Source organism: Sylvia atricapilla, chromosome 23, assembly GCF_009819655.1.
Source record: "Sylvia atricapilla isolate bSylAtr1 chromosome 23, bSylAtr1.pri, whole genome shotgun sequence".
Taxonomy (NCBI): Eukaryota; Metazoa; Chordata; class Aves; order Passeriformes; family Sylviidae; genus Sylvia; species Sylvia atricapilla.
The window spans coordinates 4,696,354-4,720,582 of NC_089162.1; the positions used below are offsets into that span (position 1 = coordinate 4,696,354).

Consider the following 24,229-nt stretch of genomic DNA (forward strand, 5'->3'; position numbering starts at 1 on the left):
AAAAAAAAAACTGGAACAGAGGAGAATGAGATCTTCTAACAGCAGGGAGATTTAAATCAGAATATCCAATTTTAGAACGTTGGGACAGGGCAAGAGCTGTGCTGAGGTTTGCACTCCTCGTCCTTCTGCTCCCACCTCCCTGCAGAGCAGGGGGCTCAGGAGAAGGGAATTCCCGTTCCACAAAAATTCCTCTGAGCTTTTGGCTCGAGCTGTGTGACAGCAGAAGGGAAATGACCTCCCAGATGATGTTTTTATATCCCATCCTTGTTCCCAAAACAAGAAATCCTTGTTTTTCTATTTGGAGGGGGGAAAAATTAATATTTTTGGGATGAGAGGCTGGGACAAAAAAAAACCTCCAGAAAATCGTTTGGATAAGGGAATGCCCAACCCATCACCAAGCAGGGGTAAATGAAAATGAGAATTTCATTTTAAAATAAGGGGGATCTTATGGCTTAAAGGAGGAAAAAAAAAAAAAAACCATGGGAATCCTGAATAGTGCAGCTGAGCTCCAGCCCGAGGTCTGTGTGCAGCAGATGTGGGAAAAGGAATTCCCTGTCCCAGCATCTCCCTGTGTGTGAGGGGGATCCAGAGCTGAGAGCACAGCCAGGACAGAGCCCAGAGGGGGGCTCTGAACATTCCTGAATCCCTGCAGTGCCCTGGAGCTGCTCCATGGGCTCCTGTGGCACCCCCAGCTTGGCACTGAGCAGGGATTGTTCTCCTTCAGCACCCTGGCAGTGACAGGGACACAGCTACCCTCACCTCTGGAGTGAAGAATTCGGGGATTTGACGGGGAAAACCCAAACTCCAGCAGGCAAAAAATGTGAATTCACAGCCAACTCGGCATTCCCAGCTTTTCACTGCTGCCACAACCACCCCAGACCTTGGAATTCTGGCCGACTGGAGAGAGCCCCCACGAGGGATTTTGTGTTCAGCCATGAGCAAAGGGAACAGCCAGACCTCCCCAGCCCCAGCTGCTCATCCAGAACATTCTCCTGAAGCCACACTGAGCTCCCTCTGCTCTGGAGCTCGGGGATGGTTTCCTGCCAGCCACTGAGGTCACAGAAACTGCTCCTGGTTTTTGGAGTGTGAATGGGGAAAAAGGTTCAATGCCACGTGTGGCTGTTGGCCAGTTCTCTTCCTGGCAGCATCCATGGCAGCATTCCAGGCTGGGGGTTCTCAGAGGGAATTTGGGTGTTTGTAACCAGGGAATTGTGGGGCTGAGTGAGGAGGGGAGAGCCCCTCCAAGATGGGTTAATACTGACAATAATCCCACACAACAGGAGACAGGCCTTGGTGCATCCCAAAAAAAAAAAAACCCCAGGCAGCTCCTGGCAGGCTGCAGGAGGCTGTGGCTGGTGCTGGCAGTGGTCATGGCTCTTCAAACAACAGGAATTCCTCCTTGCCTTCCAAGGGCTGCAATTCCCAGCCCAAAATCACCTCCTCTCCCTCTCCTCTCACCTGAACTCATCCCCACGGGGTTTTTGGGGGGGAAGAACAAGAGCTGGGATTTCTCTGACAAGGGACAAAGGTGATTTCTTGCCTCAGCTGAAGGGAAAATGTTTTAGAGGAGCAGGAGGATCCTGGCACTGAGCAAAGGCAGGTTTGGTCTGACCATCCATGGGACGAGCAGGACGCTCAGTTTGACCTCCTTCAAGAGCTTAAAACCTGGGGAGAGGGTTTTAACACACCCCACAGGAGCAGCCCAGTGCAGGGACACTGGGGACAGCCTGGGCCACCCTGTGCCCAGCAGGACAAATCCCTCATCAGCCTCACTCCCTGCACAAAACCCCAGAGAAACAAGGAGATGCCCAAAGCCCACGGGAGGGGCAGTGCATGATCCAGAGCTCCTTGCTGGCAGATCCATCTGGATTAGGGATGGAAATGCCCTGTGACAGCCTGAGTCCCCATCCTGGCAGGAATTCCAGCAGCAGGACAGGTCTGAGGAAGTGCCCAAGAGCTGCTCCACCCTCCTCAGGTCACCCTCCTCCCTTTGGGTTCATTGGCACAAAACATTTCCAAAAGAATAGAAAAGAAAAAAAAATTCAACAAAAAAAAACCAAGTCCCACCCCAAAAAAACAACCCCAAACCCCACCCCGAGCCCTCAGCAAGACATACTTCAGGTACTAAAACTTACTGGCCCTATAATCAGCAGTACCTGTGGCTAACTCCATGGCAGCCCTTTTTCATTCAGTAGTGAATCAGGGGCAGAGCTGCCCCACATCTTTGAAACACTTCTGGGTTTGCATTTTCTTTTTCTCTTTTTCCTCTTTTTTTTTTTTTTCCTTTTTTTTTCTTTTTTTTCTTTTTTTTTTTTGATCCAGAGAAGAGTTACAAAAGTGCTGCAGGTCCAAGTATTTTTTTTTTTTTTATCACTTTACAAAGGAGACAATGATCAAAGCCAACAAAGTCAAGAAAAAAAAAAAACCAACAAAACCCAAAATTCAACCTCTTTCTCCTCTCCCAGCAAAGGAATGGGAAAGGGGAAAAGGAAAATTTGCCCATCTCAAGTGCCTGGCTGTTTAGTGCATGGAAAATTCCTCTTCCACACGTGGTGAACATGAGCAATTCCCATGCAGCTGGTTGGATACAGACAAATTCCAGCCATAAATTCCATCCTAACACCTTCATGAGTAGCTCTTGGTAGTCTGAGTGCCAGCAGGGAGTGCAGAGTCCAGTCCAGTGAGGAAACTCCTGCACACAGGTCCCCCCTGTCCCCTCACCAGGCAGGGTGGGCCACATGCAGGGGGCCAGAACTGTCACTACCCAAAAAAACAGAACCAAAAAAAAAAAAAAAAAAAAAAAGGCAGATTAAAAAATTAAAATGTGCTTTTGATACACGGAATGAAGTCAAATAAATACATTGATTTTTTTTTTTCTTTTAAATGTCTAAATACATTTTTTTTTTATATCCTACACCCAAAGCTCTGTACATTTGGTTTGTTTTTTTTTTTTTTTTTTTCCTGTTCTGAAAAAAAAAAAAAAAAGAATTTCTGGTAGCAAGGAGAGGAGCAGAATAGAATAGACTCCCTCACTGACAAGATAGTGCAGATGCCCCCCAGGAAAAGCACCCCATGCCCACTTTGCTAGAGAATGGTTCCTGTTTGGATGCTCCAAACCCTCATCCCAGAGTCCAGAGGGGAGACAGCGGGTGCTGTGTCCTGATTCTCTTCATCCAATCTTCAGCCACTCCTGGAAACACGACTAGCTTTTGTCTGAGGGAGGGGAAAAGGGGAAAGAAAAAAAAAAAAAAAAGGGAAAAAGGTGGTGAGAGAGAGGGATGCACTGAGGAGAGATGAGTGTGGGGCGTTTCTGACCGCTGCTACAGGCACAGGGCTGTTCACTGAGAGCCTCACCTATTTCACCTCCCAACCTCTGTCAGCGCTTCAGGAGTTCCATCTGGAGCTGCCCCAGGCACCCAGAGCCAGCCCAGGGCCAGCAGAGCCAAGCTCAGCATTCCAGGAACGTCCCTATGGGAATTCCCATCCCTCTGGAGGGGGGTGAAGCCGTGGGGCAGCTGGAACAGAACTTTCCAGAGGAGGGAGAAGCTCAGCTCAGTCCCCAGGGATGGGGGAGACCTTTCTGCCAGGGCTGCTCAGGGGGTGAAACCTCTTCTGGGCCAGTTGGACTGCTGATGCTTTAGGATTTGAGCTTTTGTGGTTTTTATCTCTCTGTGACCCTGCAGTTGTTTAGTGCAGAGCTCCAAACCCCACACACAGTGTGAGCTGCTGCTGCCCCACTTTGGGCACACACAACAATTCCTCTCCAGGCCTGGCAGTCAAGGAGCCCTCACTGCCTCAGGCCTCAGAGATGGGAACAAAAGGGAGTTGGGGGCAGCAAACTTGGGCTCAATGATTCATTACCTGGAGCTGGGATTGGGAGATGAACCCCCAATGTGCAAATGGCCCCAACTGATCCAAGTGTGCAAAGCCGTGACCATTGTCCATTTTGGGTGCAGCCCCTGGGGGGCTTTGTCTGCCCTAAATGTCCCTGAGACCCTTCCATAAATAGAATTATAAATAGAATTTATTCTTTTAATTCTGTCTGGCCTCTGTTTTCAGGTAACCCAAAAGGCAGCAGCTCAAGCACTCAGTTTTGTGTTCAGGGTTTGGTTTGGGGCTCGGGGCTCCTACCTGAGTGCTCTCCTGTGGAGGCTGAGCCAGCCAGCCCCTGGCGTCGCAGAACGCTGTAATCCTCCTCCACCTCCTGCAAAACAACAACAACAGCCCCCAAACTCAACTGCCTCTGCATCTACCGACCAAGAGGGAGTTCAGACAGCAGGAGAGGAGTTTCATTACTGCAAACACCCAGGCTGGAGTGAGCCCCCCCCTCAGCTCCTTTATCAGCAGCTTTATTTGGGTGCAATATTCTGATTTCAGTGAAATTAAAGGCCGGCTGCTGGATGTTTCACACACATCAAACCTTCTAGAGTTATTCTATGAAGAGAAGAGTTTTCCCATGCCAAAAATCATTTGGAATATACAGAGCCTGAAAAACCTCGTTATTGGTCTGATATCCTCGGTGCAACTCAACATCTTCATCTGTGACACCCTGAGCAGCAGCACACCGGAGATTTCACGGATTTACCAAGGCTGGAAAAGATCTTGGAGCCCAGCCTATGCCCTAAGCCCACCCTGTCCCCAGTGCCACATCCAGGGTGTCCCTGAACACCTCCAGGGATGGGGACTCCAACCTCCCACCTCTCTGTGAAGAGCTTCTCCCTCATCTTTATGTCAGGAATCCACATTCTTCAGGCCTGTTGATAACTCCACTTCTGCAGGCTTGTCCCATCCCTCAGGAGCTTCTCCAGACCAAAATCAGAGCAATAAAGAGCCCCCAGCTCCAGCAGAACTATTGGCCTGTCATGATCCATCAAACCACACATAACAGCAAAAAGATTCTGCTTTAAAGGCTTCCAAGAGTAAGAGCCTGAGATGAAGAGAAACGTGGCTGTGTTCTTGCCCATCCAAATTGTTTAAAAGCTTTTTTTTTCCTAACCCAAAACTCAACGGGGATGGAGATGGTGAAAGGCTCGCTCAGGTGATGATCAAACCTTATAACAATAACAATGAAAATAACAACAAGCAACGCACCTTGAGCTTCTCCAGGGCCTCCTGGATGTTGTGGATGTACTGCATGAGCTGCACTCGGATCTCCAGAGGGAGCTGAGGGCTGCCCAGGAAGGGGCAGGGCTCCTCCAGCGCCGCCCAGCGCGGCCCCAGCAGCTCCTCGGGGAACGGGGAGCTGCCTCCATCCGACCGGGCGTCCCTTGGGGACAGGGGCTGCTGCTGCTGCTGCTGGGGACAGTCCAGGGGGGGCTGGCTGTGCGAGGTGCACTGCAGGACCAGGGCTGACACCTCCTCGTCCGTGGAGCTCTCCTGCACTGTCCCGTATCCATCGAGGATCAAGTAATTTCCTGCGGAGGAGAGAGTGGGGTTTCGCTCGGCCGTCCCCAAAAAGCTTCAGGGCTTGGGGAGGGCTTGAGCAGGTTTTTCAGAGACAGGATGGGGATGTCCCACCACAGCCCATCTCCTGAGAGAAAAAATCATTTGTGAAAACTCCAAGGATTAGTGGGGATATCAGACTCGGCTGGTTCAGAGATCAGGGATGGTTTTTGCACTGTACATTAAAAAAAAAAAAACATAATTAAATGGACTCAGTGATCCTTCTGGCTCCTCTCCAGCTCAGGATATTCTGTGAGCTCATCACCTCCCTTCCTGCTTGCCCAAAGTCTCTGTGATAATAGCTGAAAATCCTGCTCTTGCCTGAATGGCACCTGACAAATCCAGCTGCCTCATTCCCAAACTCCACTCCCTGGGCACTGAGGATGCTTTCAGATGGGTGAGGTTTAAAGCACAGCTTGCAGATATGCTAAAAGATAAAGTAATTACAGACAGAAAAATGCTTTCACAAACCTGCACCCAGCAACAGGAGTCTATTTAATGAATTTCTCTATAATACCACAGCAAAGCCAGCACAGGAGACTCGGAATTGACTAAAAACAGATCAATCTCATTTTGATGTCCCTGTACAGTTAAAAAAAGTAAACAGTGGAAAGGGGTGACAAATAAATTAGATGCTTGGAGTTGTTGGCTCAGTTTTAATAATTTAAAATGTCTCAGTGAGAAAAATTATTTGCAATATGTAGTTGGAAAGGAGCATTGGGGCAGTCACAAATTGGCTTATCCACGTGGATATAATCCAATTTTGAAATAAGAGCATATTTATGGATAAGAGACTTCTGTGTGGCTGTTAAGTGTTGAATCCACCTGATAGCAGCTGCTTCTGCTACAAAATGCACAGGAGAGAGAGAAACCTCAGCTCCTGTGCTTAGTCTGGTGTGCTCAGGTAGCTGTCAAATAGTCAATTAGTGCAGCAATAGCAATAAAAATAAAATAATAAAGTTTTAAGAGGTTCATAGCATGGTGAGGTTACAGGAGACTATGACAGTGTAAAATTAAAAAGTCTTGAGTTTCTCTCCTGAAGCTTGATCAGGAAAAGGGCTTTAAAAATGCTTTTCCTCCAGGGAAAACCTTTTCCCTCCAGGTCCCTACAGTGGAGAGATGAAGTGGTCAGGGACAGGCACAACTGAGGGTTTGGCTTGTGCCTGGTGCCTCTGCAATTCCAGTCTGCCACAGGCTGTGGGTGCCCCCAGCACTTCAGCTCCTCCTCCCTCACACGAGGAATTCAGCAGGTCCACGTTTGCACAGGGCTAAAAGGACTTGTTGGGAGCTGGGGCTGCCTGTCCCATCCCAGAAAAGTGAGTGGTGAAGCGTGGAATGGAGCTGGCCAGGCCCTCACCCCAGGGTGTGAACCCACGATTTTCTGAGCCTGAGAATTGCTGAGCTCTTCTCAAGGGAAACTTTTCAACAGCTTCTCCCAAAACACCCTTGTGTAACAATATTCCTTTTTTATAACACAAAGGTGCTGTTTGCTGTTTCTGTCACTGAGCCAATGGCAGAGGTGTCAATACGGACCAACAACGTGACTTTTGGACCGAATGAACCGTAAATTATGGACTGAATGAATTGTAATAAACCTTCTGATTTCTCCTGCCTGCTGACTGGAGTCCAACATCTTTATTTCGTATCCTGGGGGCCCAGGGCTCACCTGAGATCCGAATTTGCACCTCCTCCTCCTCCTCCTCCTCCTTCCTGTCCAGCAGCTCGCTCTCGCCGGGGTTCTCATCGCTGTGAGCTTCCCGAGCATCGAAGAAATGCTCCCCGCTCTCGTCAGCCGCCAGCCCCTCCAGCTCGGAGCTGGAGCCCTCCAGGGTCATGCTGTCCATGGGCACGGTGGCCTCGGGGCCCAGCAGCTGCAGGGTGTCCCCTGGGGCTGGGCACTGGGCTGCAGTCCGGGGGCTGTGCCCGGCCGCGGGCTCCACAGTTCTGCCAAGGCTCCTGTCCTCCCCAGCCGCCTGCGCTTGGCTCTCACAGGGCTGCAGCTCCTTCCCACTCTCTGTCTGCGCTTCCTGGGACACGCTCCTGAACCTGGGCAGGCGTTGTCTGTCCTCCAGGGTCCCCTTGTCAGCCAGGCCGAGCTGCTGCACCAAGAGCTGCCTCAGCAACCCCACTGCAAGGACAGGCAAGGGTCAGGAAAAAAGCTCCGGGGTGAGATGGACGGGGTTTGGAATCAGTGATGCTTCTGGCTCCTCTCCAGCTCAGGATATTCTGTGAGCTCATCACCTCCCTTCCTGCTTGCCCGAAATCTCCGTTCCTGTGACGGGATCTGAAAATCCTGCCCTTGCACTAATGGCACCTGACAAACCCAGGCAACGCTCACGGAGCACAGAAGGGATTAAAGCAGACACAAAGGTCACCCTCTGACAGAGGTGTGACTCCCCTCCTTGCTCTTGGGTTGGAAAAACAGGGATAAAAATAAATGCATTAAAGGCTGCAGCCATACTCCCCTGTTTTACCTTACAATATGTCAGGACAAGCTGCATCTTCCTTGGAGGAAACCAAAGGAATTGTCTCCAGAAATTATCCTGAGTTGGTTGGGTTTTACCCTGCAAAGGAGCTCACAGCTGTGGTTATAGCAGGGGATTCCCACCTCAAGGAAATTGGGAATATTCCACTCAGGTTGGAAATGACAGAGCAAAAGGAAAAAAAAAAAAAAAATCCAAGAAACGTTTTCCCTAAAATTCGATGTAAATTTATGCCTGGTTGAACTTCAACCCACATTCCTTTAAGTTCCCAAATTATCCCAACCAAACACTTCATAATAGGGACATATTGTTCCAAACAAAAACGTGTTGCTGTCAAGAGCCTCAGATTGTTCCTCCTCACCACAAAATGCTCTTGCAACACCCAAAAAAAGCTGTGATGTCAAACAGCAGAACTGTCACTCAGCTCAGGCTCTTGTCACAATGTTGGAGAGCTGCTCTTTTAACTCTCAACACTCAGGAGATGCCGTGGGGTCACTAAAACTGTCCCTACACACCCCCAGACTAAGATTATTTTAGCCATGGTCTCTTAAAACAAGTACCAAGAATATCCGTCCAATATTCAGAACTAGAAAAGAACTTTAAATCCTCTAAGAAGTTGAAAAAATGGATTTAAAGCTCCGAGATAACTCTGAGACTGCAGAGACCTGTCATTGCTTGGACAGAGAGATGGAAGAGGCAGCTGAGGCCAAGGATGTGAGAGTTCTGCATTTTGGTAAAAGCAAATATTCCAGAGACTCTTCCCTCCAAGTACAACTGAGGGACTTGGTGTCCCTTCCGGAGTTGCCAAGGAGAGCTCTGGGGATTAATGAATTCATTCAAATTTTAGGGAGTTCTATTTAGGAGCTGCACTGCCAGAGCACTGATCCAGCAGGTTGCAGAGCCCTGCACTCCTCCCCTGGAAGGAGAGCAGAGGAAGTGACTAAAAACCTTAAAAACAATTTCCAACAATGACCTGTCCAGCAGGAAAACCTCTCAAGACACACAAGTGTTCATCTAGACCCAACCACCTCCCAAGTACTCAGGAAATCTGAGTCTGGGCTTTGGATACAAGTGAGCTTAACAATTTGCAGGATTTTACCATTAAAAAAAAAAAAAAAAAAAAAAAAAAAAAAAGGGAAATTGTATTCTGCAACACAAGCAAGCTCTCCAGTTCTGCTCCAGTGCTACAGAAATGAGTCCAGGCCTGACTGCCTCGTCTTTAAAAACTGCTGACCAGCAATGGCACTGTGCACTGACTTCTGCGACAGCATTCTGCCATCTAAGCACTCCATGGAGGGTAAAAAAAATCATTATTATCCTCATTTGAGACAGAAAACCCCAGAAAAACAAGGAGAAGCCTGAAGGCCAGGGAAGGGGCAGTGCCTGGATTGCTGTCAGATGCATTCTGTGTGAAATCCAGCACGGGGAGAACGGATAATGAACAGAAATGGGGTGAATTTGAACAAATCCCACCTCCAAACCCCAGCCCAGGGGCTCTGCCCGTGGGTACTCACAGTTCCTCAGGGCATCCCGTGCCCACTGCCCCTCTGGCACCGAGGCTGAGCTGCTGGCTGCGTGTTCATAGCAGGCAGAGGAGTCCTTGAGGGCCAGCTCTGCCTGCTGCACCTTCTCAAACTGCCCCTCGGCCCCCAGCAGCCCTTCCACCTTGGCCTTGTCAGACATGATGGGTGAGGAGGACTGAGGGTTCAGGATTAAAGGAGATTCCAGGCCCAGATCTTTATCTAGAGGACAGAAAACAAAAATTCAGGTGAAACGACGATGATGAAACTGCAGAAAGTTCCACTCTGGAAACACTAAAATTCTTGAGCGTGGCTTTGGTAAAAGGCCAGTTCTTTCCAGGGTTTCAAAACTACTCTCCCAGCAGTTTATTACTCAGATGGAAATAGTAAAAGGTGCATTTCCAAGAGGTTCAGCATCACTTCTTTGAAAGACTTGTAAAGAAATCATCCCTTTCCAGGAAAATCTCAAAGCTCCCTAGGATCCCCCAGCCCTCAGGAGTATGGCTGAGCACATCTTGCACTCCATGGAACAAATCTCCTGCTCCCATTCCCCTGAATCCCTGTTTTACCTGGACTTTGCAGGCTGCTGGCAGGAATGTCATGCTGCTCTTTGAGCTTCTGCTGCTCCTCTTCTTCACGCTCCTCTCTGCAGGAAGAAGAACAAACACATCCTTTCAGTCAGGCTGATCTCCGGGACAATCCATTCTTTGGAGGGCACATTTTTTCAGCAGGAAAAGGGGTGCTGGGGAAAGAAAAAATCAGCTTTTTTTTTCTTCCTGCAGCTTTGACTTACTCTCCAGGGCCTGACTGAGGCAGTGGGATCACTCTTCTGCTGCTCCCCATCTTCACAGTTCCTGCCATCTGAGCTATAAGGTCCTGCCAGCTGCAGCAGAAACAGCAAATAAAACCATGCAGCAAGTGGAACAGGATGAGCATTTCTCTATCTGATCTTCTTGAATTCACTTGATACAATTACTGCTTTTCTCACCAGAAGAAATGTCTTTTTTTTTTAAAAAAAAAAAAGTGCTGTTACATTCAGTCCCTCCCCAGGAACACCCTGAAATCACCAGAGCACAAAGCTCAGCTCACCTGGATGCTCTTCAGCAGACAGAAATGACAGACAGGACTTGTCAGATCAACCAGTAATTTATATATAAATACATAAAAAAGCGTTATTTCACACTCCCTGAAGTGTCATGCGTGCAACAACACTCACAGATCCCATAAACACGTTTATCCCTGAGTGTTCTTTAGGAGAAAAGGAGTTTCTCTCAATAAAGCCATGGAATTCCTGCAGTGTTTATGATGCCAGAATGTCAACCTGCAAAGATCTCTGGTGCTGCATGAAGATGCAGGATTATTTCTCTGTCTGATCTGACACTCAAGGCCCAAAAAACCCAGAATTTCCAGGGTAAATAAAAGCATTTTGGAGGTCAGGAAAGGTCCTGGAGCGAGCCAGCTGGGAGGGACTCTGAATGCTTCCTACAGAGACCACCAGGCTTCCAGCTAAGTTTGGAGAAGGAACTCAGGGAATTCATGGGGAAAAGGCCTCTCAGGTCCAACAAAGCCAGCAGCAGCAGCTGGAATTACCCCAGGACTTACACATTCTTCTCTGAGACAGTCTGTGCCACCAGCTCGTAGATGTGCGCGCCCGTCGCCGACATGGAGATGACGAAGAAGGCTTTGTTATCTGCACCAACACAGGGAAGGGAGCACTCAGACAGGTGCCAGGCCCCACACAGCCTCCCAAAAAACTCCCAAAGCAAGCCATAACCCCGGGCCAAAGCAAGGAAAAAGTCCCTGAGAGAACTCTCTAACAGTAATACAGAAACACTGACCTTGGCCTTATCAAAGAAATGTGCCCTCAAAGGAAAAAAAAAAAAACATTTTAAGCCATTTTGAAAAAGCTTCATTTCTCCTCTTTCCCCTTCTATTAATTTCCAGAGAGCTTTTCCTCTAACACAATCAGAGTACTTTCATTTAGAAGTCTATTTAAAACTCAGGCAATGCCTATTACTGATGCAAAGAAGTTAAACAGCTCATCCATACTGAGCACGATGTTGGACAACCAAGAATTAAGCCCACGCAGTTTCCCGTGTTCTGCTCTGAAAAATCTACACAAAATCATCTTCCTCAACTGAGCTAATCTTTATTTTTGGCTTCTCTGATTTGCTTCCTCAGTGGGCTGCACTGACCTGTGGCCACCTGGCGAACCAGCACAGTGTTGAGTTTGATGATGGGGCTGAAGGTGTGTTTGCTGTCAGCTGTGGACGCCAGGATCTTGCTGTGGCACTTCAGCACCAGTTTGTCATCCTGTTTCTGCAGCAGCACCAGGATGTCCTCCAGCAGCAGAGTGTACAGATCTGCCCAGAGTGCAAAAAAAAATAAAATAAAAAACCAAAGAAAAGGCTCAGAATGAGTTAAAAGATTCCCATCAGAAAGCAGAAAGCTGCATTTCTGATTACTCATGCAGAGGCAGCAATCAGTGCTGTGCCATTCCAGGCAAAGCTTGCAAATCTTCCCCGTGAAAACTCCAGCAGAAAGCTACAGATGGAATTGGATCAGCTCATGACTGACTGCTGTGTCCCTGCGTGGCCCTAATGATACTCCAGCACATTTCAGAATTGACAAGAGTAATTTAATCAGCTCAGAGAAGCACGCAGGCATTATTAGAGGTGGCAGTAAGAAGCATAATTGGGAGTTGCAGCAGAGCTTTTTCCTTCCTCTCCTTCCCAGCAAACTCACCCAAAGCCAGGGCAGTGAGGGGAGGGCCCAGACTCACCGATGGTTTTGTCACGATTCACTTTCCAGGTCAGGGGCCCTTCGTGGAGCATTTTTCTCTTTGTTAGATCCAGGTTCTGTCACCAGGGGAAAGGAAAAGGAAAAACAAAACAAATTTCTATGGAAGGAAGTCATGCTAAAACACAGGAATGCCAGAGGGACTCCAGTTTGGAGCTAAGCTAAACCCAGAGAAAAGAAACACAGAGCAGGGAACCCAAAACCTCGTCAGAGATGCTGTTGGATCTCTTTTCTGCATGCCAAGCGTCACAGGACGGGGAATTCTCCCACCAAGTCGTGCTCCAGGGGCATCAGGATGTCACCTGTCTCCTGGGAGGAGCTTTGCCAACACCCCACGTTCAGCTCCAGCATTACAACTGATTAATGCTGCAGCACTCCATTTGCAAGTCAAGTGTGCCGACAAATTATTTACAAATCAGCCCCATGATCTGACAGCATTTGTAATGTCAATGGATTCTTCAGGCACTTCAGTGCCTGTGACATTTAGATCTGCAGGCAAGCAGAAGTGACAATTTTCACAATTCATCCCTTCCAAGTCTCAGAGTCTGCAATCAATGACAGCGAGATTTGGGAGCTGCCAGGAAGTTCTTCCTTTCCTCGCTGCAGTTGATTTGGGGAAGGATACATGACACAGTTTTATAGAAAAGAAGATTTTTTTGGGTTTTTTTTTTGATTCACACTGACTTTGAGGGAGATGGGGAAGCAACCAGCAAGTAACCAGCCTCCTCAAAAACTGCAGGGATTTACAGGAGCCGTGAAACAGAGTATTTTTAATACTGGACTTCAGGTTTTATTTGGCTCTAATTTTTAATTTATTTATATATATTTTTTTATTTGGCTTTATTTTATATTATTTATGTGGATCTCCCACGTTTTTGTACAAGCTCTCCTTTTAAAGCCAATGCCACTGTTACACCTCAGGGCTCTCCAAGGCCTCTCCAGTTCCAACAGCATCACTAAGACACGCACTCACATGAGATAAATATCCAAAATAATCTCATTATCCATCAGGCATCTCTTCTGGGACACAGTGCTTGAGCTTGCAGGCCATAAAGGTTTGTTGCACGGAGCTGACAAGCCTCATCAGCACCATGATGTGCAGAACTGGGCTGTTGGAGCCACAGAAATCTTCAGGAAGGTGGCAAAACTCCCATTTCCGAGACTAATTGTTTTCATTTTCCTATGGAAATGTTTATCTCCAAAGAGCACTTGATTGTGCATCGGAAGAAGCCCCAAGTGAACGGCAGGGTGCAAACTCAGTCCACCCAGGGCTGCTTTTAATGCTGCCACTCACCCTGAACTCATCCATCATGGGATCCTCTGACTGCTTCAAGTAGGAGAGGTCGAGTCGGCGCTGATAATCCTCCAAATGCTGCAGGAAATGCAGGGAGAGGGTCAGTTGGAGCAGGAAATGCAGGGAGAGGGTCACTTGGAGCAGCACAACTCCCCAGAGTGCAGGTTCACTGCTGTCCCCAGCCCTGCATGTTCCCCCTGCCCCTCCCACCTGCTTGTTCTCTGACTCTTTGACAGCCTGGTTCACGTGGTTGAGGATCTGCCGACAGTGATCTGCTGCTTTCTTGACTTTCTCCTTCTCCTCAGGCAGCTCTGCAAGGATAAAGGCAAGTGGGAGCAAGGTCTGGCCAGTCAGCTGACCTCAGGCTGGACAGAGAGGGGTCAGACTCACAGAGAAGCCTATCAACAAAAGCACTGCACTCAAGAGTGAACCAAATGAGATTTGTGACAGGAGAGAACTCGCTCTGACCTGCAGATCGTTGCACGTAATTCAGTTGTTACTTGCCCTTTTTTAGGGCCTTGTGACAAATACTCCCAATAATCTGAGAAACCCCAAATCCTTACTAAGAGCACAGGCACAGCCATCAATCCTCACCAGCAGCAGCAGCCACACTGAGAATTCAGTTAACAGGAACATAAACCAGTACATCAAAGATAATGGAGTATCGCATGCTTTCCTAATTAGGATTAGAGGGAACTTGTAGCTGCAGTCTATTTTTATGAGTAATGGAATTACTCTGCAGCAGGTATCAGATAGTAAAGCTGGGAAGGCATTTTGTGCTGTTATTTATCACGTTTTTACCTGTTGTGCTGAAAGTATCTTTCAGTGTAACACATCCTAATTAAAGCCCACCCTCTGCAGGAGCATGAGGACCTTCTGTGCTGCTTTAGAGGCTTGACAGATCCACACTAAATTTCCTTTTTATTTTTATTTCACACTGAATTTCCTCTTTATTTTCCTAAGGAGCAACAAGCACTGATTTTTTTTAATTTATTTTTATTATTATTATTTTACACCTCACGTGCAGAAGGCAGCAGTGAGGTCGCAATGAAAACAGAGAGAGGCAGATAAAATTAAAGTGTTATTTAACACATTTACCTAAAAAAAAAAAACCTTGCTGAGTGAGGTGGGTGCCCAAACCTCAGTGGGAAGGCTTTACCTGTGTATTTAGCAATGTTATCCAGCAGAAGGGGGTATTTAGTCAACCTCTGCATCTCCGTGGGGATGATATCCTTCAGCTGCAGCCTCCGGCACAGGGGATTGCTCTCAGCATCCTAAATTTCAACAGCACAATATCTGCATTTGTCATTTTTATTAAGGCCATAATTACCTGAATGCACAACATCTATTCATCACTTAAACATCTATTACTTCACTTCCCAGTAATTAAATACAAGACGAGAGATGCCAAGATCTATCACCCAGACAACACATCCCCTCTCCATCTGCAATTACCCGGAGGAAAAGCTCATCACAGCAGCAGTGTCTTCCTCCCCTCATTACTCCCCACGGGCCCATCCCCAATCCATCTCAGTCAGCAGCACCCAGGGATCAGTTTGGGCTCTCACACCACAGCAAAGCACAGGACTTTTGGCCGGATCATCTCCCCTCGTGCTCCCAGAGCTCCTCCCAGCCTGGAAAATGTTCTCCTGCAAATGCCACAAGGACCCAAACCTCACTCCTGGCAGGCAGAGCAACATCTGTCTCCTGTGCCCCTGGCACTCTGAGCCCTCTGCCCCATGGAATTTGGCATCCCTGGGCAGCAGGAACCCCGAGGGAGGTGGCACCTCCTGCCTGGGACAGCGTGCGCTGCCCTGCCCAGAGCTGAAGGGCTCCTCCCTCCAGAAACCACCAGCAGAGATAAATGCAGTGCTGGGAATGATCCCCAGCTGAAGGCAGCCCTAGGCATGAGGTCATTAATTGATGTCATTAATTATCTAGAACTTTTATCTAGGAGGATTCATTGGGCTGTGCTGAGGCAACTCAAAGCCTGGTGGAACTCAGAGCCTGGTGGAGAAACTCAGAGCTTAGGGGAAAAAAAACCTCTAAAGCTTCGGGGAGAAAACTCAAAATCTGGTGGAGAAACTCAGAACTTAGTGGAAAAAACCCAGAACCTGGTGGGAAAAACCTCAAAACCTGGTGGAAAACTCCAAGCCCTGTGGGAAGCTCACCTGCACAAAGGTCTGGAATCGTGAGTCCTTCTTCTGGCGGGACTTGATGACCTCGAGAGCAAAGGGCTGGTTGCTGCAGAAGGTGGCAGTGGCAAGTTTCAGCTTCTCCTCTGCTGCTCCACTAAACTGTGCCAGAAAGCCAAAAAAGCCAAGTTTAGACAGGCTGGAGCTCAGCAGGAGCCACTCTCACTCAGCAGAGCCACACGGGGCTGGGCTCAGCAGGGGAGAAAGGAGTTTTTGATAAAAATGAGGAGTCATTTCTGACTGGTTTAAGGCTTTGTCTTCCCAGAGGGCACCTTGACATCTCAAACTCTTCAGTTCTCCTGAATCCAGCCCTCCCACATCACAGAATCTCAGACTGGTTTAGGTTGGAAGGGATTTTAAAACTCATCCTCATCATGGGCAGGGACACCTTTCACTATCCCAAAACATCCTTGAACATTTCCAGGGATGGGGCAGCCAAATCTTTCCATAAAGAGCTCAAATGTGAAGCCTACAACAGCACTATAAACTCCCAATTTATACATCCTAAGATTAGAAATCAGTATTTTTAACCATCTTTTAACTGCACCACAGGCAACACCAGGCTCACATTTCAGTGTTACCGAAATAAATCGTGCCACTACATTTCACAAAATCCCACTCTCACCTTTATGTACCCAAAAGTACCTTTCTATTCTACCCACACATCCTAAGGAAATTATTCCTGTGCCTTAAATGACTCTTATCTCCAGTCAGATGCAAATCCTCTGAGTTTTTCCTGCTTTCCTTCCCTCCCCTCATCCTCCAGCTCTGTTTTGGCTCCAGAACTCCCAGCCCTTCAGTTCCCATTGCTGGGAATTATCTCCTCCAACCTCTGCCTCTATTGGTCATTCCATGGCACATTCTTTTCAAATATTAAGAAATATTAAAAGGAATTTTACCCAGGAGAGCAAATCTTCTCCAATTTGGCCAATGACAGAAGTCTCGTTCCTTTTTCGGACAGATTTCATCTGATCGTTCAGTGCAACTTAAAAACAAGGGGAAAAAAAAAAAAGGTGAATTTTGTTGATAGTGATCAAATTGCTGGCTTAATTCTCAGCATGTAACATAAAAGCTGTTCTAGGAGAAGATTAGATTTGAAATTATTTTCATTAGCCAAGAAACAATATCCTGCAACTCAATGAATTTAGAATAACTAATACAATGTGATGTAACTCCTTTGCATTTGTGTTTCACCTATCTCCAAACGACCCCTAATCCAAACTTATCTTTTCTGAGGCTCAATCTCATTTTTCTGTGAACAGGAATAATACAGAAGCCACAAAACCACACGACTGGTTATTCAGTGGCTGAAATTCCTGTTGTGAGCAGTCCCAAACAACGAGGAAGAGTCAGAAAAACAGACATCAACCTTTACAAATCTGCTTTTTGCTCTCTTCAAGTTGTACCATCTCAAAGGCTGGCCCACAAAGCTCCTTCCTTTTATCAACAAGAATCAACACTGATAAGGAAAAGGGAACACTGGACACAGGATTCCTTATCAAAATATGAATCAGAAACGTGATTTGTGAATCAGAAATGGAACAAGTGTGAGCAAAAGCAGCCCCAGGGCAGTGTCCTGAAGAATTCTGTTTTATCTCAAGCGTTGAGTGAAGCTGCCTCACGTTCCCTTTGCTTCCGTTTTCCAGCCGTGGAAGCCAGAACTGCAGCATCCAGCTGCTCCTACCGTGCAGGCCAAGGATGTCCTCCAGGTTGGAGAAGATTTTCCTCTTGTCACTGGAGCTGAGGATGCCCTCCCTGGTGACCCTCTGGTAGAAGACGTTGTGCAGGACCTTCAGCGTGCGCACGTGGGCTCGCTCCGTGTAGAACAGCTCTGGGGGGACAGAGAGAGCAGGATTGCAGCTGTGGGGCCAGAGGTGAGCTCAGAACAGCTCCCTCAGCAGCATTTCCCTCCAAAAAAATCCTGTGTTTGAATGGCTTGTAAAATTCTGTCCTTTACCCCAAACCAACAGCGAGCTCTGAGCTCACGAATCCACACAGAGATTTCTGCAGGAGCTGCAGCTCAAATCTGAAGTCTGGGAGTGGTGTTTCCATCGCCTGCTTTCCAAAAAAGCCAAGCTTTTCTGCTTTTCTTTCAGAGAACATCATAAAAACCGGCCTTTCAGTGCCTTAATATTGTTTAATGACCACTTGATGTTGTTTATTTCTCCTCTAAGGACTGGATCAATCTCACCTCAGGTAATTTCCCAGGAGCAAGCATGAGTTTCACATCTAAAAACTCTTCACACCAAAAGTTCTACAATTCTCCAGCCACTACTCCACAAACTCAGTGAAGACCCAACTGTAAATTTCAAGAATTTCAAAGCTCCAGGGGAAGGTTTCAACTCTGAGCTTGGCCAGGTAGGAAAGAACCTCCCTCTCACCATTGATCACTTCTTGACGCTTGATTTCGTAGGGTTTGAGCCCCATCAGCACCTCCCTGCTGACCAGCTGCTGCCAGTTGGGAGGGTCTGTGTCCATGTCGAAGTCATAGAGCTCATCCTCACTCTGCACATCTGCAAAGCCAACACTGTCCATCCTGATGGGAGGAGAAAGAAAAAAGTGAGACAATTCCCATTTCAGGGAGAAGCTGAGTACGAAAATCAGCTTTACAAACACACTGTGCCTCCCAGCTGGAGGCTGCTGGATGCCTGAACCTCTGGGCACGTTCTCTGATTTTGCCCTTTGCCTGTTCTGACAGTGGTTTCATAACCCCCCTTTAAATGACACAGATCAAATCATCTGCAATCAGATATTAAGGCAGTGAAAAGGGCAGGTTACAGTTTGCTGCCTCTGTCTATCTGCAGGTACAGAGCCGACAGCAACACAGGTTGGAAAGGAAAATAGGGATATCTCTACTCCCTAATCCAACCCCCATCCCTTTAAATCAGTGGATACAGCAATCATTCCACTTCACTCCCAGATCAAAGGGGTATTTTTGCATATGACTCACTCCACCTGCCCAATAAATGGCTGCCAGTGTCTGATTTCATGTGTTCTTGAAGAAAAAAAGATCATGCAGACAACTGTGCTGGCTCAGAACAGTGAGCACTGCTGCAATTCTGCCTCATGACCTCTTGAAATCCAAACAAATTCAGTCAAGTTCAAACATTTCTAAGCACACTCACTTGCGAAAAGGCTTCGGTGTTCCCATGTCAACCATCCTGCAAGGAAGGAAAGAAGCCATCAGGGAAGCTCATGCCTGGATCTCTCCCTGCTCAGACACTCAGCACCACTCCAGAATGGAGATCTGAGCTCCAAACCACAGGGTTTTGTCCCCTCTCCTGACAGTTTTCTATCACAGCAAAGAGCAAAGTTTCCTAATCCTACCAACACTACTCAACACAAACAATGCCACTGTCGTTTTACACTAAATACATAACTTTGTACTAAATTTCAACAGCCACTGTCATACTGACAGAGGAGTCTCCACAATGATCTTTTCCAACCCATTCCAAGATTCCCTGACCCTCTCTCTCTCGGCTCCCAGAGTTACCTCTCTGATTCTCCCTCCTCCTCCTGCAGGTTTTCCAGGGGAGATGGGAACTCAAAGGTGTTGTTGGGTGTTCGGGGGGTGCCATCCATGGAGTCACTGGCAGGTGGGGCTTCCCCAGGCTGCTTCAAACCTGCGCCCAAAATAAACGTCAGAGCTGAGGAACCAAATCAGAGGTCACCAGAGAAATCTCCAGAGCCTCTTGATCCCAGCTTCAGAGCTGGAGGAACTCAACTCCCAGACTGGAAAGAAATCTTCCAGCAACAAAAGCTTCAGGTGACACAGGCTGGCACCTGGTGGGTTTTTCCTGCTGGATGATCCAGTGGCAGAACCCACTAACAACCCCTGCTGCCCGTGGCGAAGATTCCCTAATTGAGGAAAAGCTGATTAAAGGCCGGCAAGAGCAGCACTAATGACATCAAAGCGTTTCCTAATCGGCCCGGCTCGTTGCATCAGTGCTCTGCACATCCTGTTCCCAGCACCATCTTCATTCCAGCCTACCTGTGTCACTGTCCTTGCTGCCCTCGGGGGAGGCAAAGGGCCCCACGGCCAGGGGGGACATGGGGTTGGCACTGGGGTAAGAGGCGTCTGTGCCATCGCTGCAGGAGCCGCTCTGGCGCATCTTGCTCGACTCAGGAGGCTCTGGGCTCACAGAAGAGGCTGTGGGGGAGTGTTTGGGGTGCCTGGGCTTCTGCATCTCCATGGCCCTGCCAACTGGACAGAGAGAGTTGTCACTGCGCTGCTGGAAACGTGGGGAGGGAAGCGGCATGTCGGGGTCAGAACGGGTCTGTGAGTCTTTGGAATGGGGTTTTGACAATGAAGCGTTTAAGGTCACTCAGTCCAGCTGAGAATCACTCAATCTTGCTGCAAAATGCCTCAGTCCCGCTGAAAATGTCTAAATCCTGCTGAAAATGTCTCAATCCTGCTGAAAATGCTTCAATCCTGCCCCAAAATCTCACTCCAAAATGGCTCAAAATCCCACCCCAAAGTGCCTCAAAATTCCACCCCAAAATGCCTCAAAATCGCACCCCAAAGTGCCTCAAAATCCCACCCTAGAATTCCTCAATCCCACTCCAAAGTTCCTCAAAATACCCCTCCAAAGTGCCTCAAAATTCCACTCCAAAATGCCTCAAAATTCCACCTCAAAGTGCCTCAAAATCCCACCCCAAATTGCCTCAAAATCTCACTCCAAAGTGCCTCAAAATCCCAACTCAAAATGCCTTAAAATCCCACCCCCAAAATTCGATCCCACAGCCCCTCTCAGGGTCGGAAGGGAACTGGGACAAGTGGGGGAAATGCCAAACTGGGCGGACTGGGTGAGGCAGGAGGGGTGGGATGACGTTTAGGATGGTGGGATGATGTTTAGGATGGGTGGGATGACATTTAGGATGGGTAGCACGAGGGCAGGAGGGGTGGGATGATGTTTAGGATGAGTGGGATGACGTTTAGGATGGGTGGGATGACGTTTAGGATGGGTGGGATGACGTTTAGGATGGGTGGGATGACGTTTAGGATGGGGGGCAGGAGGCAGCAGGGTTTCCTGGCAGGGATTTTGGAACTGCAGGGGTTTTGTGTGGTTCTCAGGGGCTGACGTACTGGCGCCGCTGTCGTGTCGGCTGGGTCTCCTGGGGGGCCCCAGGATGTTGGGGAATCCTCTCCTCTTCCCTTTCTCCTCTCCTTCTTTCTCCTTCTTGATGCTTTGCTGCAGGTAAAGGGAAGCAAACTCACTGCTTCAAACCCAGCTGGTTTGCTGAGATTTCAATTTAACTCTTTAAAGCTGCACAAGGGAGAGGAATCAAACCTTCACCTTTTCACAGCAAAGAACCGCTTGAAACCCTCTTAAATATTTCAAAGGAAGGTGGGATGATGAGGAAAACAAGCAGCTCCTGTGACCAGATACACCCCCGTGGTGTGGGAGACAAGGGATCACACCCACGGGGATGGGAGTTTTGGTGGAAATATTCATTATATAACTGGAAAAGTGGGGGTGGAGAATGCAGGGAGGAGAGCTCTCCTGCATCGCAAACCAGCAGAGTTTGGGCAAGTTTCTCCAGAAAAAAAGATTGAAGTAAACAAGGCAACAGCTTTAATGAGACCTTCCTGTGGTTCAAGGAAATGTTCTATGAAACATTTCTCACTCCAAGTTTTAATAACTGCGAAAAAACAGGTGAATTCAGAGGTAGGGATAAAGGAAATAATGCCAATTATTTCCAATTCATGCATCTGCCAACAGACGCAGAACCCAATTTCAGCTCTCGGGTTTGCTGTGCAGCTCAGCAACCCCAGATCCTCTTGGAACACAAAAATCACACCGATTTTTATTTTTTTTTTCCTGTAAAACTGGGGTTTGAATTGCACACAAATCCTCTGAGGCCACTACCTTGATCTTTGGCAGGAAACCAATCCGGCCCCGCTTCTGCTCCAGGTTCCGAGGCTCTTTGACTTTGACTCCCAGATGTTTCATGTAGGTAAGGATCACATATTGCATCGTGGAGCTGCCAAACACACAGAAAAAACCACAGAGGTTTAAGAGAAATATGTTGGGAAAACAGGCTGAGTCAATAAAATTAAGGTCAAGTGCCAAGGTTCTACCGAGAAGTTCGTTTTTAAATTAAAGTAGGGGATGGAATGAACGGAAATAAATCCCCACAGGGAATGGGAAGAAGGCTCAGCCAATATCAGAATTTATCCTTTTGTAAATTATGGAGTAAATAAATGGAATATATGGGTGATGAGGCCCTGGCACAGAGTTCCCAGAGCAGCTGTGGCTGCCCCTGGATCCCTGGAAGTGTCCAAGGCCGGGCTGGACAGGGTTTGGAGCAGCCTGGGACAGTGGGAGGTGTCCCTGCCTGTGGCAGGGATTGGAATTAAATCACCTTTAAGGTCCCTTCAAACCTAAATCATTCCATGATAAAAGGCACAGAAGCCCAGGAGGTGAAAATACAATTTTGAGAATTACACCAGAAGGCCTTAAAATCCTACACTAAAACCATATTTGATGTCACATTATAGCTCTGAGTGATGGTAAAAATAAGCAGCAATAAAAGGGGACCGCATAAAGTGGAGGAAAAGCTGCTCAGATAAAAACTGAACAGGACAAGGCACACACAGAAAATAAATGTTAGGGGCAGATTGAAGCGGTTACAACACAAAACAAAAATAAACACCAACTCTGGGTGACAGTAATTTTTAAAGATGTGAAACACAGGCAACAAACATCAGCAAAGAAGAGGCAGATGCTCTGAATTCCAGTGATTTATGCCAGGGGATGCAGCAGAGGAGTGTTGAGAGCAGCCAGGAGAGGGCTGTCTTGTTCCATCAGCACAACACAGCCCCAGCTCCCTTTACCTCTTGTCTTCTTCCAGAGGCTGAGATGTCATCCTAAAAACAAGAAAGGCTTTTAAAACATAACTCAAACCCCAATTAACAGCCGGTCCCATCCACCCAGAGCACCAGCAGCTGTATTGAAGTGTCCTTTAGAACGTTCAGCAGTCCCAGCAAGGAGGGGGGAAAAACAAAAATAAAATCAGGAAATCAAAAATTGAAGGCTCAGCTGTGGAAATTGGCTTCAGCCCACATTACAAAGGAGAAAAGGGGCTGTGAAGCTGCTGTTCCTACAGGAGAAGGGCTCTGATCTGACAATGAACAAGCTGCACTATTCCAGAACAGCACCTGCCTCGTGCCCCAGCCCTGGCTGACACTGCCCCAGCAAACACCCACAGAGACAGACACTTCTCTTTAAAGCTGCACGAGGGACAGGACACCAGCCTTCAGGGAGGTTTTCACTGTTTCACCTTTTCAAGGTTAGAAAATCTAATATTTCGAAGGAAGCTGAAATGCTGATGAAAATGAGTGACCAGATGAAAATACTGTGACCAGACACAGCCCTGTGCTGTGGGAGACAAGGGGTCACACACTCCCCCAGGGACGTGGCATCCCACAGGGGTTTGGCACAACTCCCTTCAGCCTGCTTCTGCCACCTCTGAGGCAGCACATTTATTTTTATTTTTATTTTTATTTTTATTTTTATTTTTATTTTTATTTTTATTTTTATTTTTATTTTTAATTTTTATTTTCCCTGCCTTTCTCTTTGCCGTCACTTACAGGACTTGATCGATTTTAGCAATGATCTGCTCTGCACAGCTCCTCTCCTCTCCTTCTCCACGGCATTTTTTTTGGTTTGTTTGGGGTTTTTTTTCATTATTTTTGGGGGTTTTGGGTTTTTGGTTTTTTACCCCACCTGTCCCTTCGCTGTCACTTACAGGACCTCCTCGATTTCAGTAATGATCTGCTCTGCACAGCTCCTCTGCTTCTCCAAAGCATTTTTTTGGTTTGTTTGGGTTTTTTGGGGTTTTTTTAATTATTTTTTTGGGGGGGGGATTTTTTTGTTGTTTTTTTTTTTACCCCACCTGTCCCTTTGCTGTCACTTACAGGACCTCCTCAATTTCAGTAATGATCTGCTCTGCACAGCTCCTCTCCTTCTCTACGGCATTTTTTTGGTTTGTTTGGGTTTTTTATTATTATTTTTGGGTTTTTTGGGGGGGGGGGTTTTGGTTATTTTTTTAACCCCCTCTGTCCCTTTGCTGTCACTTACAGGACCTCCTCGATCTTGGCAATGATCTGCTCTGCACAGCTCCTCTGCTTCTCCAAAGCATTTTTTTGTTTGTTTGGTTGGTTTTTTGGGGGTTTTTTTGGTTTTTTTTTAATTATTTTTGGATTTTTTAGGGGGGGGGGGTTTGATTTTTTTTTGTTTTGGTTATTTTTTACCCTCCCTGTCCCTTTGCTGTCACTTACAGGACCTCCTCGATTTCAGTAATGATCTGCTCTGCACAGCTCCTCTCCCTCTCTATGGCATTTTTTTGGTTTGTTTGCGTTTTTTATTATTATTTTTGGGTTTTTTTGGGGGGGATTTTTTTGGTTATTTTTTTAACCCCCTGTCCCTTTGCTGTCACTTACAGGACCTCCTCAATTTCAGCAATGATCTGCTCTGCACAGCTCCTCTCCTC

The 24,229-nt window shown here is 47.4% G+C and overlaps 1 protein-coding gene across 5 annotated transcripts in view; it reads right to left on the minus strand.

The window, feature by feature from the left end:
* Positions 1–2,341: 2,341 nt before the first annotated feature.
* ARHGEF12 (Rho guanine nucleotide exchange factor 12) overlaps positions 2,342–24,229 on the minus strand; it is a 75,125-nt gene continuing 53,237 nt past the window's right edge. For all 5 annotated transcript variants that reach the window (XM_066334700.1, XM_066334699.1, XM_066334703.1 and 2 more), the window contains 23 exons: positions 22,572–22,604; positions 21,604–21,718; positions 20,820–20,925; positions 19,725–19,937; positions 19,227–19,356; positions 18,859–18,894; positions 18,115–18,269; positions 17,418–17,564; positions 16,633–16,718; positions 15,710–15,835; positions 14,698–14,812; positions 13,749–13,849; positions 13,539–13,616; positions 12,228–12,303; positions 11,641–11,808; positions 11,048–11,135; positions 10,239–10,328; positions 10,015–10,091; positions 9,440–9,667; positions 7,109–7,570; positions 5,092–5,414; positions 4,132–4,204; positions 2,342–3,213 (listed from right to left, as the gene is read on the minus strand). In XM_066334700.1, the coding sequence (XP_066190797.1) occupies positions 3,203–3,213; positions 4,132–4,204; positions 5,092–5,414; positions 7,109–7,570; positions 9,440–9,667; positions 10,015–10,091; positions 10,239–10,328; positions 11,048–11,135; positions 11,641–11,808; positions 12,228–12,303; positions 13,539–13,616; positions 13,749–13,849; positions 14,698–14,812; positions 15,710–15,835; positions 16,633–16,718; positions 17,418–17,564; positions 18,115–18,269; positions 18,859–18,894; positions 19,227–19,356; positions 19,725–19,937; positions 20,820–20,925; positions 21,604–21,718; positions 22,572–22,604 (3,037 nt within the window). In that variant the 3' untranslated portion in view covers positions 2,342–3,202. The remainder of the gene's footprint in view (positions 3,214–4,131; positions 4,205–5,091; positions 5,415–7,108; positions 7,571–9,439; positions 9,668–10,014; positions 10,092–10,238; positions 10,329–11,047; positions 11,136–11,640; positions 11,809–12,227; positions 12,304–13,538; positions 13,617–13,748; positions 13,850–14,697; positions 14,813–15,709; positions 15,836–16,632; positions 16,719–17,417; positions 17,565–18,114; positions 18,270–18,858; positions 18,895–19,226; positions 19,357–19,724; positions 19,938–20,819; positions 20,926–21,603; positions 21,719–22,571; positions 22,605–24,229) is intronic.